This window comes from Nicotiana tabacum, chromosome 7 (genome assembly GCF_000715075.1).
Source record: "Nicotiana tabacum cultivar K326 chromosome 7, ASM71507v2, whole genome shotgun sequence".
Taxonomy (NCBI): Eukaryota; Viridiplantae; Streptophyta; class Magnoliopsida; order Solanales; family Solanaceae; genus Nicotiana; species Nicotiana tabacum.
The window spans coordinates 163665423-163684468 of record NC_134086.1 but is presented as its reverse complement, the minus strand read 5'-3'; the positions used below and the strand labels follow the sequence as shown (position 1 = coordinate 163684468).

The 19046-nt window shown below is 34.9% G+C and overlaps 1 protein-coding gene across 6 annotated transcripts; it reads right to left on the bottom strand.

The window, feature by feature from the left end:
• Positions 1-239: 239 nt before the first annotated feature.
• LOC107792874 (fatty acid amide hydrolase-like) lies at positions 240-9777 on the bottom strand. Of its 6 annotated transcripts, none has more exons than XR_012693668.1 (21): positions 9397-9754; positions 9177-9293; positions 8789-8898; positions 8617-8677; positions 8015-8205; positions 7811-7940; positions 7640-7717; positions 7420-7567; positions 6975-7087; positions 6808-6883; positions 5671-5742; positions 4822-4873; positions 4110-4190; positions 3945-4028; positions 3651-3754; positions 3404-3524; positions 2668-2736; positions 2096-2160; positions 1569-1630; positions 680-775; positions 240-549 (listed from the first exon to the last, which is right to left on the bottom strand). XR_012693668.1 is itself a non-coding variant. In XM_016615122.2 (21 exons), exons 2-21 carry the CDS (start codon positions 9253-9255, stop codon positions 481-483), a joined length of 1833 nt encoding a protein of 610 aa, XP_016470608.1. In that variant the 5' UTR covers positions 9256-9281; positions 9397-9777; the 3' UTR covers positions 240-480. The 6 variants fall into 6 exon arrangements, 3 of the variants coding, with proteins under 3 accessions (XP_016470608.1, XP_075074098.1, XP_075074097.1); XM_016615122.2 differs by having other exon boundaries at positions 3404-3496; positions 9177-9281; positions 9397-9777; XM_075217997.1 differs by having other exon boundaries at positions 3404-3496; positions 9397-9756.
• Positions 9778-19046: the final 9269 nt, after the last annotated feature.

Here is a 19046-nt window from a genome sequence, read left to right as displayed (position 1 = left end):
TATGCGCCATCACGACATGGTAAATTTGGGTCGTGACATCAAGAGAAGATAATTCTTTTTTCTTATTATACCCACAGTATTAATTACTCATTTCAAATCATTTTTACCAATCTATTAAAAATATGCATCAATTAATATAGGTATCAATTAATAGGTTTCCTATTCTTTTTCCAAAGTAGAGTGATATAGCTTGACTAGGAGTACAAACTTTGACAGCTCCCCTGTGAAACTAAGGTCAATTGGAAATATCATTTCCACATTAGAGGAAGGATACTTTTCTGCAGTCACTAGGAGATGTAACTAGGAACCTCATGAGAGAATGCCCCTAGTTTAGCATATGAGCAAGACTTTTTGGCAAGAAAAGTTATACAGTAGGATCAATACAATTACAGCAAATGAACCACTTCTAAAAGTTACGTGAGTTCTGAAATCACCAATGCATGAGAGCCATCATCAATATGTAAATTGAGAACGTAAACTTCACAACTGGTTCCCTTTCAAAATATCATAAAACTGCACCGGCTTCTTCTTTGGCCCTGCACAAGTTTCCTGAAAAGTAACATATCGACTATTACAATCCCAAACATATATCTACGTACCAAGTGGCATTGAGGTCTATATGGTGTCATCTGTTTCAAGAAAATGGTCCGTGACTCGTTTTGCTGGAAGGTAGCCATACCTCTATGGCAGCCGCCAAGCGCAAAATGGATGCTTCACACCATGGACGCCCAATGAGCTGCATACCTATAGGAAGTCCTTGCTTGTCATAGCCAACCTGAGCATACAAGATTCCAACAAAAATATGAAACAGTTGGGAGATATTATTGACACCGCATCGTCTGGTAGTTTCCACAAGGTGAATGAATTAATATAAACTAATCTCCTCAGGTATTACCAAGTACCATGGGTTCAGCATAAAACATCAGAACAATTTCAACAATTGTGTTTACAGTTTGAGTTTTGGAAAAATGCTAAATGTAAGAGCTCTTCGAATGCAACTTTTATTTCCAGTTTAAAATTAGCATTCTTCCACGACATAAAACAAATCCAAATTCTGCATTGGTTTGCTCTTCATCCATTGACTAGGTGTAGGCTAGTAACTCCTAATCTGTCCTACATCAGAAAGGTTTGCTTGGCAGGATTCCACACTAAACAAGATTACCTATGTAGAACTGCACTACGCCACCTTAAAACCAGAAACAGAGCCATTTGATATATGTCATGTTTCAACTTCTAACTAGAATTTGTGACATGAGTCCTTTCACTATAAAAGAAAAGAATTTAATTGTTAATTCATCTTTATGATGTTAACAATCTCTAAGGATATGTTTCTACCATTTAATTGATTTTAATATAGGGGTTCACACACTTTTTCATTTGTGGTATCCCTCAAACCAAGTAAACTAAGAGCAGATAATACTGTAATTTTTAAATGTAAAGGGTATCCAGACTGGGTATGAAATTTAGTATGCGTCAGACAATGTACTTTCTATCCCATCAAGTTAATTTTCCGGAATCTTTAGTTAGTCTTAATTTTCAAGTACATAGGAGAAAGATGCTATGCTTACAGGCACAGAAATTGCAGGAAAGCCCAAAAGATTTCCTGCTAATACGAACCTCATAAGATTTCCTGGAAGAGAGTGTGAGAACAAAAACCAACATAAGATTGTAAAGTAGTACTCCTATCCAAACTGATTTAAGAAGGATAATGCTTAAGAAATTAGCAGCTAACTATACTTTAAAAAATTCACACAAGTACCACAGTTAAGAATATCTTAGAAAGAGGATCATCCTTCTTAAATCAGTACATGCAACGACACGAGAAATTATTCCAGTTGTAAGATTACATCACTTTCAACCAAAAGGTTTAGAGTTCGAACCAGCAAGGGAAAAGTGGGATAAACCATTGTTGTCCAGGGGAGGGAGGGGAGGTTTGGGGGTCTGGAGTTTACCACGTCAGAAGAGAAAAAAATAGTGTGTGCCACCACCCTATAGCTTTAATAGATCAATCTATTCAGACTCAGTTAGACACCAAGCAGTTGATAGCATCTCTCCAAAAAATGCATGAACCAGTGCATCATAACGAAATATATACCTGAAACGCTCAAATTGGTCTCTCCAACTTTAAGAGCAGTTGGTGATATTATGGGTGCTGTCATGCTGAAGAATTGGGAAAACAATTGTTAGTTAAAGATGGTTTCACATATATTCATATTCCAGCAGCAACAAATAATTAACAGGCATGCTGATTTTCACATATATGTATATTGGTCGAAGATATTAACTTTTATGAGTATACAAAACATTTTAGAGGTTTGATCTAGATTTGACATCAACAAAGTAATCAATCTCCAACTATCACCTTCTTGCTGTTCCAGTGAAAACAAAATCTTATTCATGCTTCATCACTGACCAAATTCAATAATTTAATTGGAATGGTGAGGGAAGTAGCGCTATTCACAAGTATATATCCTTCCTCCAGATAACAAAAAAAGAAAAACATCGGGGAAACTAAAATAAGCGCTTGCAGATTAGGTGCATGCACATAAAAGAGATGTGTAATATTTTTACAGATGGCATTTAGATGAATACTAGCAGTGCTTTAACCAAGAAAGTGATAAAAAAACTTATGCACTATCACCCAAAGACAGGAATGTGAATACATACCCAGTAGTAGGTGTCACAATGATATCCACCTTCTTGAAAATTTCCATGTGGTAATACATTAACCTTCGCCTGAATAATTAGAGAGATTATATCCAATAACTCATAGTACTAAAAAACTTTTCATATTGCCTATATCAGAAGCGAATGCACTTCTACCCTAATTGCTAGTTGAATAAAATACCAGAATTATAGGACTGCATGCTTTCATTAGTATAAGAAACAAGAGGATAAACAAGATCAAGCACTAGCAACCAAAAATTGTAGCGCATACATGTGTAGGGCTTTTCTTTTTTTAATTCTTATCCTACCTATGTTCTTTTGAGAAGAAATAAAACCTATTTAGATGATTTAGCACATAGTATTAAGCCCAGACTGAGTGGGGAAAAAAGAAGAAGACTAATTGTCACTTTGTTACATAAAAGAGATTTCAATATTTCTTGAGCAAATTTATGAGTAGCAACCAAACTATGGATCGAAAAAAGGTACACCCAAAAGATTTAATTTCATTCTCACCAGATACAAGCAGGCAAAGGTGATGAGGATGATGTTGTGTCATTGACAAGATTTTTCTCTTTATTTACGCAACGGCTTACCAAAAGTACAGAATACCATTGTCTTAGACTTCCAAAACAAGTAACAATGATCAAACTACGCACATCTTAGTTCAAATATCCTTTTAGATGCCACTATATTTGCAAAGCAGATCAAATTCAGAATTTGATAAATTATGCCTCACCTAAGACACTGAGCAGCAACATAATCCGATGCTGTATATGTTCGAAAAAGTGCCAGATTTAACCGAGTATCATATGTTGATCTTGCTGATTTCCTGGAAATCAGGTCGAAAACAGATCATTCTACAAAAGCAAAGCTGCAAGGTGTTCATTAAGAAGAATATGAATAATATTATCATGTCATGTACTGGCCCAAACAAGCGAGCTCAAGCAAATGGAAGACCTGCTCAATAAGGTAATGAGACGTACCTATCCTCAAAGTCAGGATTCAGCTCAGATAGTGCTTCAGAGCCAACAGAAACAATATGTGCAGTGCGCATCTCAGGCAACTCTGGTATTACAACCTCTATCGTCTTCAAATTAGGGGAAGAAAGGCAAAATAATTTAATAAAAATAGAAATGGTAACAAGATAGAAAGAAAGAAAATAGTTACTCACAAAACTGATGCTCATAAGACCCCTAACTCTAAGCAAGCAAGATGGCAGATGAACAATCACAATCCCTTGACAGAACCAAAGAACTGGAGATGGGCAATACACTTACTTCGCACCCATGTTTTTCCGATAGCTGATTAAGAATATCCTCACACTTATCAGATATTTCAGTTGAGAAAACATCATTGAACCACTGCAGGAGGAAGTCAAGAAACTATTGAACTGTTACAAGAAAGTTACATTTCAGACGCTTCTCAACCAGAATAGCAATTACCTCAGTATACTTCCCCAGGCGCAGTGATCCTACAGCGTACCAGCTCTCACATGAAGTTAAATTTGGTAAACAAGGGAGAGCCTGAAACATAGTAAAGAAAGGACTTTAATGGAATAGGCACATGTACAACTCAGCTCTGAAACTCATAAGGTGAAAATTACTTTGTCAAAATGAAACATGACTCCAGAATAGTCCAAATAAGAAGTACAATGCTCCCTAGATGATCTAAACAAGAAAAGAAGTGTTACAAATCATCCTATTTCGTTGTACTTTTGAGAGCTGATGTTTAGGTCCTATTACATCAGCTAGAAGTTTCTTTCTTCAATATTGTGGTCCATGTAGACCAGGCTATTACAGGAGTTGCACAACTTCAGGATTTCTTTCTGCAGAATTCATCCAGAGGCCAGAAAAGACCGAGCCAATATCACTCGAGAAGCCTTTCTCTTAAGGTTTACATACTATCAGGGTTCCCAACACTAAGAAGTTGTATATCAACTCTTCTCGTGAGATTTCTTGTGGGTTTTTAAGATAATGGAGAAACTAAAGCCGATGGTCAATCAAATGCCTTTGGAGGAACATGCTTAGAAAACTCTATAAAATCACTTTGTGTTCTGTAACATTTTTAGGAAATAGAGGAATAAATGAAAAAAAGATGTATCATACTATATCAAGATTATGATGACGAGAATATGCAATATTCTTGGGTAATTACCGGTTTCAAAGAAACTCTCTCAGCAGGAGAGGATCCTAAAATTGCAGCATACCTGGTAGTAAGATACACAACTTAGATTTCTGGAAGTGTTGATCTTAAGCTCATTGAAGGCAAAAAGTAGAGCAACATACATAGCAAGTCATAAGAAATAAAACTAATTTCATCAAGGGTAAGTTTTTCGTGCAGCTAGCGTTCAAGAATTTGAGTTTAGTATCAGCAGTTTGGCTGCGTCATGCACAAGCACTAGGGGACAAAATATGGGAATCTCAAAACAGTTCAACGTTTATTTTTATTAGTCATTATCACTTATCAGTAATGTTTTGTAAAGCTTTGTTTTACAGTTCCATTTATATTAACTCGCACTATTCTTTCATATGAAGTTATGAACACACATAACTCCCAATTAGTTTGGGATTAAGGGGTTGTTGATTGATTGATTTATTAATGAACTCACATAATTGGAAGCAGGATTAAGACTTGTATATTTACTACTTTCAACTCTCAAAGTGTAAATAGAGCAGGAAACGCACTCTCCCCCATCCCCAAGATAAAGTGAAAAGAACCCTCTAATATTTTTGAAAAGAGTAGTTTAAGCAAAATAAAGCTGATATACGGAGAAATAGAGAGAGAAAGACGATTAAAATTTCTGCTGATTATAGCAATTTACGGGCATATAATATGAACTCAAGTAACTTTGACGAGTCATTTTCACAAGCTATGTGATTGTACATTCTTCCTCAGTAGTGATGGTCCAGGCTGTCTTGCATTACATCCATTTATAGAACTACTAGCACTGCACTTAGAAGAATTAGGTACACTCTAGGACATTCAAACCCGTGAATTACTTACACCAGTATGGCATCCTCAACAGTTGCTGTGATAGAACCAACAATTGCCACTGTTCCACCACGATATAGCAATCTGACAAAAAAAATGATGAGATTAAGAAGCGACCTATTTAGGACTTACAAAGTAATGAGAAAATAACAATTCTGCACATAGCAGATTTACAATTAAGGAGACAAAAAACAATAAATTAGCACATATGGTCACTACAATTGGGCAAAACACTATAAAATTCATCTTTCCATAAAAGGAATTTCAGCAAAACTTTTTTTTTTAATTTACCTATATAGGGAAAACATCTCTTAATCTATGTGGAGCTGACGAGCATTTTACCATGAAAATTTATGATGGCATGAACATTTTATTCACCAACTCAGTAGTATGACCTGTTCTGAGCTTCAACTAAGACAAATACGAACCTCTAGTCACCTAACTTCTATTATAACCCTGAATTCAATTTTTTCAATCAAGAGAATATGTCAAGCACCATGCTTAAATATGTCAAGCTTACTAGTAAAAAAGAAAAATTGATAATGACTTCCTCTTATCCATTCTCTGCAATTTTGGTTTATGTCCGTTAACAAAGTAAACTATTTCTAAATATACTCATTCCGGTTTAATAGGTTGGAACAGAAGCTTATCCATGAAAGCACAATTTGTTTTTTACTATATACCTTGGTAAGCATTGTTTATACTTATGGTGACTCAGAACAGCTTAGACTGGAATGCACAACTTGCAGAACCCCAAAAGGGGAGACCAACACTAACGATTCAAACTCTGTCCTTTGTCACACAGAACAATGAACCTCGACCTAGAAATACATAGTTACTTGTGTGTTCATCTATGAACCAAGAAACTGAAAGAAGAGACGTGCATAAGCATAAAAGTACACGAAGATATTAGATGATGGAAGGTATATTTCAGGGTTCACTTCATGGTGTTACAGTATGATTCTTAGATTGGATGTGCACGATATACGAGCATAGAAACAGGGAAGATAAGATAGAAAGGAAATTAATAGCCACCCAACCCTAACCCCCCTTTCATGGCTTCACTGTAAGATGATCTTCAGGGGATGACCTGCTAATAGTCAGAATGCAGCTGTATAAATTTAGAACTCCGACATAATAGGAGCTCACCCTTTCATGTCAGTCCTTCCATATGTTGTCTTCAATCCCACCACACCACAAAGGGAAGAAGGAATCCGAATTGAACCTGTCCTTTTACATGAAAAATGAACTTTAGCTAACATAACATACAAAGATTTCATAAGATGATTCCTGAGCTACATGGTATCATAGACAACCTCCTCCATCTGTTCCCAGTGCAGCAGAACACAATCCAGAAGCTACAATAGCTGCAGAACCTGAGGAAGACCCGCCCGTGTACCTATCTGGAGCATGTGGATTTCTTGTTGTCCTGTCATATAAACAAATCCACTCATCCATACTGTTGTTTACAACAAAAGAAAAAACATTCCTAAACAGAGTGGAAAGTAAATAGTGTAATATTAGCAGAGATCACCTGCATAACAATAATTAAGTCAACACAATTCAAAAGGAAACAGTTCTATGGAATCTTTAGGGTTGCTCTTCATGGAAAATTTTCCCCAGATTTGCTACTTAATTTAATATTGACAAATGTGTGACTTAAGTTAATTAAATTTTTAGCGAGCTTTAGTATCACGGTTTACTTGGTATGAACTGCGAGCATTTCTTGTCTATTGTTTACGGCTTGTAAGTTAAACTCACCCAAAGTTTGCATTATTTCCAGTTGTTCCAAGGCCCAATTCATGCATATTTGTCTTCCCAACCAAAACTGCACCACAACTTCGTAATCTTGAGACGCAGACAGCATCCTTCTTCACTTCATGAACCTCGTGAAACCAAGTTGTTCCACCTGTTTATCATTAAGTATGCAACTAGATCTGGCAAAGAACTATGCTTTGGTGACTAGAGCTAGAGTACATACCTTTTGATGGATGGGGACAGCAATCTATGTCATCCTTAACAGCCATAAAGATACCATCCAGGATTGATAATTCACTTCCTGCACAAACACAACAGCTAAGAAATGGAGTTGAATAAAGTCAAATGTAGATAGCTCGCATGACATGTTTTTGAAATACAATGACATGAATACCTTCTTTAAATCTTTGTGTGGAAGCAGCAGCTTGGCTTCTGACTTCACCAGGATCATAAGAAATCAGTAGCGGTGCCAGTGGATTCTTATTGTTAAACTCTTCTATAGCTGAGATGAAGTGCTCTGCTACCTATGACACAAATGTAAATATAATCTTATCCTAATAATACATCTATACTGAAAACAGGGAAAACAGTGACTTACCTGAGATGGAGTTGTAAGCTTCGACCTGTAAGCATATGCATAATCACGGATCTTCCAATAGCGGAATGGTGCACTTGAATCAGCAATCTGAATACAGCCTGGATTGTAATCTGGAAGACACTGCAAGGCTAACTCAACGCGTTCTTCAGGTTTTCCATCTTCTTCCAGGCAAACAACAGCAGGTTCTGACTCTAATTCACAAGCCATACAAAATGGATAGGTGACTCCAAGTGGCATTGGTTTTATCAAAAACAAAAATTCTAGTGTAGGACCCAATTATATGCTTTTGTCCTGTTATCTTCTTCGTTACTCCAGAGAGAAACGCCTACCACCAAATATTATCAACCCGCCTCTCCTCCACCCCTCTTCCAAATAGACGTCTCTTACAAGGAAGAAAAACAAAAGGTCCCAGAACAAAAGATAAGCCTATTTAAATAAGCATGTTGACCAAATCAAGCAGATCATTATGATGGTCCACTCGTAAGCCAAGGATAGATGAGGGTGCAAAAATTCACACTTTTGAGAAGATGAACAGGAGTGTAGACAATGTAGAGAGAAAAAGTTTCAAAATTACTGAAAAAAGAATGATAAAGGGAACTAACCTTGAGGAGGAAACTCAGGTTTAAACATGGGATCCTCTGGTATGACAGTATTCTTCAGCATCTGTCAATCATGAAAACTTGACCTTTTTAGCTATCTAGAATATGACATCACTTGACATGAATTTTCACAACAGAAAAAAGAAAATAAAACTGGATACATTAAGAATCATACCTCCGTTTTTCGGTTCTTGTTCTTCAAGAGAATCATGATAATTGAACCAATAATCGGTGCTTCAGCCAACAATACAAATAGCTTCAACCAAAATCCAGTCAGATGTGGACCTGCAAGTCCATAGCGTGCAAATTCACAGGATGATTTTTCATCACCAGTAAGTGAAAAACTTGCAATAACAATACCGAGATTTGTGATAACAAGTACCCGTCCCCCTCTGTCCCAGAATGAACTTTAACAAACAATTTAAAATTTATTCTTCAGCCATTTTGATATGAGGAGAATTTCAACTTATGGTTTGTGTGTGTGTGTGTATTTCGGAATATCTAACTGTTGATTTTCTGTTTAAAAAAGTAAATTAATCAAGTAGGATTTACGGAAGGAGAACCTTGAATTCTTTGAGGCGTATACTTGACAGCCGTCATATCAACTTCACTCGCCGGCAACAACACTCTCTTCTCCCCCATTCTAACAAAAGGCAGTTGATTCAAAACTATTAAAATCACTAAACAATCACTTAATTTAAACTTTTAGATTGCATAAATTGAACGAATACGCAATCTAAGAATCTTTCAAAATTCTGCTATGCAACTCAAAAATTAACTTACTTTACAGAATTTGGAAGTCTGAAAGTGAAGGTTTTCGCGAAGCGGTGAAGCTGTTAACAGACTGACACTGAATAAGCGATTTATTTGAAAGGGCCTTTTATACAGCGGTTGAAGGCTATCATGCGCCAGCAATGACGATAAAACTAGGCATTTTTATTTTCTTTCTGAAGCTAGTTTGTTGGGGAATGTGGAGTTGTGGAGAATTGAATTCCTTCTTGAGTTCGTGAGAACATGGCGCACCCCTGGCGTAGGATAGTATGTAATCATGACGTCGGCGATAACTAATTGCGTCATGTTCCTGCGTATTGCACTGTCTTTTCCCCGTTAAAGAATCCAGTCTACCGCTCGATTCCATGCGGCAGTTGGTAAGCAAGGGGGAACGATCTTTTAATGGAGCACGTGGCTTATATGACATTGGGGTTGGGCTGGGCCAGAAGAAATCAAGAAGCCCAGCAAGGATGATAAACATATAGGGTGTTCCTCGGTCGGTACGGTACGGTATTTAGATATTTCGGTTCGATATTTTTGGTATTCGATTTCGTAAAATGCTATACCAATACCGTACCTAATTAAATTCGGTATGATTCGAATTTTCTCCTTTCGGTTCGGTAACTTCAATTTATTCTATTTGAATACTAACTAGTGCTTAGAGTCATAGACGATAATATTCTTAATTAAAGTACTCAAAAGTACAAAATTAAAATGTTTATTGACAAAAGTTTTTGTCCAAAACTAGCAAATACCAACCTAGAGAGAGAAAATTTAGATAAATGTTTTGTTACTTACTTAGAGTTAATTGATGAACTTAGAAAATAAAGGAGAGTAAAATTTTAGATTTCTTATATTTATGTTATAATTAATAAAATATGTATTGTGTAAATATAATATATATTTCAGTACGATATCAATATTTCGGTAAAATACCGAATACCATACCTAATACCAATTTTTTTAAAACTTAAACTAAATACTATATCGAATACCAAAATTTTCGATTTCGGTATGGTAATTCGATATTTACCAAAGTATGCACAACCCTATTTACATATGTATGTCTTACCACTTATGTTTGACCATGTTGTATTATATGGGGAATCTTACGGAAATGTCCCAAATAAGTTCTTACTTATCAACTTTTAACTATTAGTCACAGATTTATCAAAATTAACCAAGCACATACAAAAATTAAAAATTTAAATAAATAAAAATTATTTCTCTCCAAGAATCACACGCAAATATCTCCTTCCATAATTTTAAGCATGATCAGCAATATTAGATGCAACACGAAAAGGAAATTTCATGGATAAGGTAACAAACAAGGTGATGGAATCAACATTAGATATAAGACGGAAATGAAATTTCATGGATGAGGTAGTAAATAAGGTGATGAAATGCACAAAAATATATATACAAGATTCCAAAAATCTAAGTAAAATAGGACATTTTTCAATGGGTATGGTTGAAATTCATTGAAAACTTATAGATGAGTCAATATACAAAATTTGAGGAAGATTGGAGGTGATTTGGTATCAGAATTTATAGTTATAAATCGAGTTCAAAAAATTCTTCTGCAACACATGTAGCGAGCATGTATCACATGTGATACACATATGATATATATGTGATACACATATTATCTTTTTCTATGTTCATCTTCTACTTTGAATTTCCAATTCAAACCACCTAAAAACTCTACCAAATCATCCCAAAACTGAGATTTAAACTCCTTTGATGTATCCATATATTCCAACAATACCCACTCAAAAGAAAATAAAAATTTGAACTTTTTTTTGCTACAAACAACTAGTTGGCTAATATTGATAATATTATATGAATTGATTAATTTTTATACTAACTTACTTATGAGTAGAGCCGTCAAAATGGGCTTGGCTCGTGAGGCTAGCCCAACCCAGCCTGGGTTGGGATTTTTTAGCCCATTTAAAAGTGAGGCTTATAAGCCCGACCCAAATCAGCATGTTAGCCCTTGAGGCTTGATCTAGGCTGGGCCTGGGCTGGCCTATAGGCCCAAAATTGATTAAATTCAAATTTAAATATTTAAAAAAATTAAAACTAAAACAAATATTAACTATAATATCTATTTTTCAAACTTAGATTGCTCATTTATCCTTCCATATCAACTAAAATTTATATTTTTGATATGCATGTAGTATGACAAGATTAGTTTTTCTTTTGCTTAATTAACAACGAACTAAGAAAGTTTTAAGTGGCTAATAATATTTTTTTCAAAAGAAAATATTACTTTAAGTGGCCAATGATCAGTTTGGTTAATTTAATATATTATTAATTATTAAATTACTCTTCAGTATAGTAAAAGGTCAAGTTTTAATACCCAAAGAAAATTGACAACACTAGCAAATTTCATGAAATTTAAAAAATTTATGGACTATAATGATGAAATCAATAAATAATGTTTAACCTAAAGTATAAAACCATAACATATAAACTTATTGAAGTAATTCGTGAACCTAAGAAAAGCGAAAGAAAAATACTAAAAAAATATTCATGTAACGTTAGAAAAAGAAGAGATAGCGATAAAGAGAATTTGCATTTCAATTACGAGATTCCTTGTCAAATATCAAGTACTCTAAATAAACAGAAGTCGTTCATATGATTAAGAGATTATGTCACGAAAAAATATTTAAAAATTTGAAGAAATATTTTTTCCTAAAAATTGAAGGGCTGGCCTGCCCTAGCCCGCGACCCACTTAGGGTTGGGCTGGGCTGACCATTTTAAGGCCCATATAGATTGAGGGCCAACCCGCACTAGCCCACCAAATTTAAAAGCCCGCGAAGCTTGGGTTGGGCTAGCCCGTTTTGACAGCTCTACTTATGGGATGACATAACTAATAATTTCCCCTATTAGTTATCACAAAATAATTATCCAAAGTACCAAAAAATTAAGTATTTCAAATTATAAATGCTAGGCCCATGCTTGCACGAGCCATAACCGATCTAGTATGTTATAGAAAGAGATTTTTTCATTCCTATACACTATTGGAAACTTTATTACCCTAAATGTTCATGTTTAGTAAATTATCCTACCTACACAAGTTTTGTTTACAAAATATATACATTCCACCTTAAAAGGCACCTAATCCATTATTAGTGCCTTCAATTAAAAAATTTAGTTACACCCTTTTTCTTTTTTTTTCTCCTCTCTCCTCTCTTCTCTCCAGATTTTGTCTTTCTCCTTCATTTTCTCGAATTCCTACAATTCAAATTAAAAGTCAGATACTTCCATACAATACCAAACATATGCAAATAAACTCTTTTTAGCAGCAATCCACTAAGAAATCGACAAGATACCCATCAACAAGTATTTTAAACTCTATCTTGGCACACTAACTCTTTTTTAAACAGTTAATGATGATAGGCGTCACTTTCAGGTTAGAGTGGTTATTCACAATAAAACAATGATGCAGTAGCATAAAATATTAAATCCTTAATTAGTTAGTCCAAAATTTAATTTATATTAAGTTCCTACGATAAACTAAGCTTCTTAACTTGGTTTGAGATTGGTACAATCAAAATGCTAACTAATAAAATAAAACTTTAATATATATTTCTTACTTTAGATCTGGAGTAGATATAGAGGACAAAGAGCCAATTTTGTTCACATTTTGATTAAAATTTTGTGGGTATGGGCAACTGGTTCACCTGTTGCATTCAAAGGCGTGAGAAAGTCGCAGGAATCCCTAAAGCTGGAATTTTAACGTTTGCCAACTCTATAGGAACTAGTGGTATTATTCTTCATTCCTGATAACATGCGACGAAGATACCTTTGCCAAAGCCTCTCTCACCTCCCAGTTATATACAACTACAATATAATACCACTTAAATATAATTTTTTATATAAATTTTATACAATATGTCTTTTGTATATTTTATATCTAATTTATACATAGTAAAAATAAATTTCATACAACTAATTACATATTATACAATATATCTACAACTTTCACACATTATTTCTACTCAGTTAAATACAACTTAAATACAAATTTTATACAATATGTCTTTTGTATATTTTGTATCTGATTTATACATAGTAAAAATAAATGTTATACAACTAATTATATATTATACAACTTATCTACAATTTTCATACATTATTTCTACTAAGTTATATACAACTATAATATCATACAACTTAAATATAATTTTTATACAATATTGTTCAACTTTCATACAATAGTTAAATAGATAAAAGAAAAATATATAAACAACAGAATATTATTTTTCTACAGTTTTACTACAATTTCTGCAGTATAATGTATGTCATGTCTTCTTCTTCTTCTTCTTCTTCTTCTTCTTCTTCTTCATCATCGAGTTTTAATCTGAAATTCAGCCAAAACCAAGTCTAATCTTCACCAAATCTCCTCAAAATTGAGATATAAACTACAAACCATATTCCCAATTATTTGCAACAACACCAAATCCAAACAAATAATGATTTTTGAAAATCCAAATTCGAATTCAAAGTTTCAAAGCTTTTTAATGGTTGTCAATGGTGGAATTGCTGCTCTCTTTTCCTTTGCTTTACATTACTGAAATTTGGGATTGAGACATAGAGAGAGACGTAGAGAGAATTCTCAATTCTTTGCAACAACATCTAATCCAAACAAACAATGTTTTTTGAAAACTCAAATTCGAATTCAAAGCTTCAAATTTTTTTAATGGTTGTCAATGGTGGAATTGCTGCTCTCTTGTGCAAGATACGTGGTAGGGGTGGGATATGGAAAGAGAAATGTGGGGAAGTGGAAGATATGTTAGAATAATTTTAGGACACTAAATATTATCATTAATTCACTTAAAATGTACATAAATGGTAATTGAGTATATAAAATATAATTATAATAAAACTTGAGTAGGGAGGGTAATATAATTTCATATAGCGCATAGGAATGTAAAAATTCTTTATAGAAGTGGCATCGCTTTTAGTTTTAACACTCCTATTTAAAATATATCCATCTATAAAAGTTATTTAAAGTTTGTCCGTTTTGGCAAAGTATACATTGCTTCTTCCTCCTTCTCCTGCTACTTCAAAAATGTTTTTTTTATAAAAAATAATTATTTAAGATTAATGAAAATATTATTGAAGAGGAGCATTGGCCTGACTGGTAAAGTTACTGGCATGTGATCAGGAGGTCACGTATTCGAGACGTGAAAACAGCCTCTTCAAAAATGCAGGGTAAGACTACGTAAAATAAACCCTTGTGGTCTAGCCCTTTTCTGGATCTCGCGCATAGCGGGAGCTTAGTGCACCAGACTGCCCTTTTGATGATAATGTTATCAAATTAGGAGCCCGTTTGGATTGACTTGCTTTAAGTGCTTTTAAGCCTAAATGGCTTTTAATCCATTTTATAGTATTTGGATAAAGTAAAAAGTGCTTTTAAGCACTTATTTTTAAGCTAAAATGACAAAAATAGTCAAAAGTTAGAATTCCTAACTTATGACTTTTGGCTTAAAAGTCACTGTCACACCTCCTTTTTTTTACCTACACCCCGCGAAAGGGGTATAAGGGAGTTTTTCCAATTTAAAGTGACAATCGAAACGGGAGTACTTTTGTTTATTCAGAGTCACCACTTGGGATAATTTTATGGTGTCCCAAGTCACCGGTTCAAATCCCGAATCGAGGAAAGGATTGACTCTGTTTAACAGTCCGCGAACCAGAAATCCGAGTAAGGAATTATGTTAACCTGGGAGAAGGTGTTAGGCATTCCCGAGTTCTGTGGTTCTAGCACGGTCGCTCAACTGTTATTTTTGGCTCAATTATTTGATTTTAAAAACACTTTTAGACCTATGTGCATTTTAGCTTTTAACCGCTTTTAATTAATTTTAAAGAAGATTGAACGTCGTTTAAAACGTGCCTTTGGATCGCGTCACATGAAATGCACCCGCAATCCTAAACACATTTTAGTCAACGTTTTAAGATTTGGATTTGAGTCACATAAATGCGCATCCGAGTTTAGGAAATTAATTATTAGAATAACGCTCCTAAAGCGACTACGCGTTTGCAACTTTGCGAGGGCCATGAAAAGTTTGCTAAATGGCATGCCTCGATTTCTAGAGGATTAAAGTTAATTAAGCGAGGGCCACATATTTTGAGATTTTGTTTGGTATGGCACACCCCGATTTATTCTAACCCCAAAAGGTTTCTAAACTCACTCATGAGGGCCATAAACTATTTACATCATCTAATATGGCACGCCTCAAATCAAGGAGAGCTTAATTAACTTCAACAAAATATAATTCGGAACCTTTGTTTGCGCAAATGCCACTACGAAGAAAATCGGGCTCACATATCGAATCCCGCCCCAGAGAATAGACGGGCGAAAAGGGCAGTCTAAGTTATTTGGAACCTTTCATTCAATTGGGCTAACGTTAGGCCCAATCATGGGGAACAAACAATTTGGTACAAAAGTTAATTAATCCCAAATCAATCGAAACTATCTGAAACAAAGCTTGAAGTAACATTTTTTCTTACTCTTGGATTTTAACTATATGGACATGAACTGATTAGACAGAATTCTGGACGCTAATTTCTCGCAATTCAGGCCAAGTCTGTTGTGGAAAAATGAATCCAGCAACAACAATTAAACATGTTGCTGGGCTCAAAACATAAGCCCAGATAGCATTGACACACTGTTCTTCTTTGCACATAGCCCAGAATCCAAGGCTTAGTGAACTCAAATCTTGTAAAATCAAGGCTGAAGATCAATACTGGATATCGAGTCTATTCCAATCAACAAACTACCATTTGCAACAACAATAAACCTGTTAACCCTCATCCCTACACAGTAATTGGGACACAAAGCAGTTTCAAAGGCTACTAAAAACACATGCTCGACTTCAGCTACCCAAATATTCATGTTTGAATTCAATTCTAAGCTAAATTCGCAAACAAACTTGAACTTAAACTCATTTAACTCTTCCTCAATATTGATAGTAACGAAATTTAGGAAATTTGCACCATTCACTTGAATCAAAAGAAGAAGAAAAATCAACACCCCAAACTCTTAAAGAGCACAGGTTCATTTTTACAGCATACCAATGCCATAAGATAATCGAGCTACCATGCATAATACAGAGTCTATTGCAGAACATTTAAAGACACAGAAGAAGCCAATGAAAGGAAATTCAACAACTTGTATTTAGTCAGGCTTCAGCTCGAAGTACATGTTCCTAATCACTTGTTGACAATGGTTTGGAAGATACCTGGTAACAAGCAGCAAAACAAAAGAAGAAACTCAGTTGAAATTAGAACAAAAACAGCAAAAATCGACAGCAGCAACAACACAGCCCAATTTCAGCAAATGAAACCAGAAAAATTGATTTACAATCCAATGGAACAGTAACCAGGCAACAGAACTCAACCCAGAACTTTCAAAAACCAGATTTAAACTATTTTTATCTCAGAGAGTCAGAAAATGTTTTAGTATTTGAAAAATTTCAAAGACCAAAGCTGGGAATTCAATGGAACAATGTTTTCTTTGATTTTCAATCAACTCTGATTTTCTGTATTTTTCTATCTATATTTTTTTTTAGTGTCAAGTTAGGATGCCTTTATAGGTAAGGCACTAGGGCAGCCTCAAAGAGTTCAAAGTTGCACTTAAAACCTTCTGAAATTTTCATTTTAGCTTAGAAATCCCTAGTGTAAACCTCAAAATTTCAAAATACCCCTCACCCCAGCTTCTAGGAAGCTTCCTAGTTCAGTTATATAAGATTCTCCTACCTATATTCCCCAATTTACCACCTAAGCATCCTGTTTTTACTTCAGACAACCTGGCCAAAACATGGGCCAAGTTGACCCAGGTTCGTGTGTTTGAGTCTACCAATCATGGGCTAGACCTTTTCTTTTGAGCCCAATTTTACTCGAGGTTTCACAGAAGAACTCGAAGAAAGAGAGGAAAAAAACAATACAAGGGGGAAGGGGACTAAACCAAGTCACAGACTCTTTGTCCTAACAACTTCAGGGGACCAAGTAGCACGGGCAAACCAATTAAACTAATCTTCAAGTTCGGAAACACTAATTAACTTAAGACGAAAAACATGCAAAAGAACTGGAATATCGGAGAAACAAATAAGAAAAGAGAAATAAAAATCAAAACACGCACAAAAGGAACATAGGAAGATGGTAAAAAACTCACATGAAAATCAACTCAGAAGTTGAAAACAAATAACCCGGCCCGTAAGAAATGCGAGAACTTCAAATCTTCAGAATTTCCCGGTCAAGTTTGACATTAATAATGTGTTCTTGTCAAGAACACATGAATAACGTTGAACTAGACCCAAATCCCATTGAGATCTTGAATTTGAGTTGGTTTGGAATTTTAGGGCTTGAACTAGATTCAAGATTCGACGAGCTGAGCTACGATTTGAGGGAAACCAATCAAGGATTTGGAATGAGGGGGCTTGGTGGTCATGGGGTGTTATTCTGGCGGTGAACAGAGGTGGCGCCACCGGGCTAAAGCGGCGAGAATATGAGGGCGGCGCTAGGGTTTCTTAGGGTGGTCTGTGAGAGGAGTGAGGGAGATGAGAGACGGGGTTTGGGGGGTAGTGAGATTAAGACACTTAAATATTAAGCCCTCCCCACTTCCCCGTCGTTGGATTAGAACAACTCGACGGCCCATATCTTTCTTTCACGGAACGACGTCGTTTAGGTTTGGGGGGGGACCGGGCATTAGGGGCAGGTTTTGGGCTGGGTTTCGGGGGAAATGTTTGGGCCTGGGGGAGAAATTCAATTGATAAGCCCAATTCACAACCCTTTTCTCTTTTTTTCAATTTCAATTTTTTTTTTTCCAAAATTAAATAAAAAATTAAAAATAAAACCTAAACTAAATACCAAACCAAATATTCCTATCAAACTAAATTAACTAACTCTAAATAATAATTACTACAACTAATTATAAACCAAATTCAAGGAAAAAATACCGAAAATAGAGATTAAAATTAAAAAGCGCAAAATAAACTATTTTTTTGTGATTTTTTCCAATTTTTATAAAACAACTAATTTGTTAATTAATCCTAAAATGTAGAATTAAATCCTAAATGCAAATACAACATATTCTTTTTGTATTTTTCACTAATTAAAATGCACAACCAAAATGCAAATAATTAACAGAAAATGCCACGAAAATCCACAAAATTGCAAACACTAACAAAAATTATTTTGTTTTGAATTTATGGGAGTAATTCATATAGGGCAAAAATCACGTGCTCACAGTCACTTACAACAAACCCATCCAAACGGGCTCTAGATAAGTTGTATTTTAATGATTTTCTTGTGTTTTAAAATCGATAATCATATATTATAAGTTCTTGGTTAAATTTTGGGGGATTTGCATCTATACCCGCTTTTTGGGTCACGTTTTAACTTGCGCCCGCTTTGCAAAAAAAAATTACAAGCGTACCTATTTTTTCGCGTAACTTCAGCATACGGGGCTGAAGTAGCAAAGACAATCACGCAAAACTTCAGCATTCTAGTAGACGGGCCTGAAGTAGCAAAGCCAGTGCTGAAGTTTTTTTTAACCTGGATAAGATGCTGAAGTTATTTAGTTCATTTGTAAAAACTTCAGGACTAAAATAGTTGAAGTTTTTTTTGTCCTGGATTCATTAGTTTTGTCGTA

Coding starts and splice junctions, on each gene's coding strand:
- LOC107792874 (XM_075217997.1), bottom strand. Junction 7,088..7,419: donor GGAAATAATGCAAACTTTGG/GTGAGTTTAACT, acceptor TTTATATGACAG/GACAACAAGAAATCCACATG. Junction 550..679: donor GCTTGGCGGCTGCCATAGAG/GTATGGCTACCT, acceptor GTTACTTTTCAG/GAAACTTGTGCAGGGCCAAA.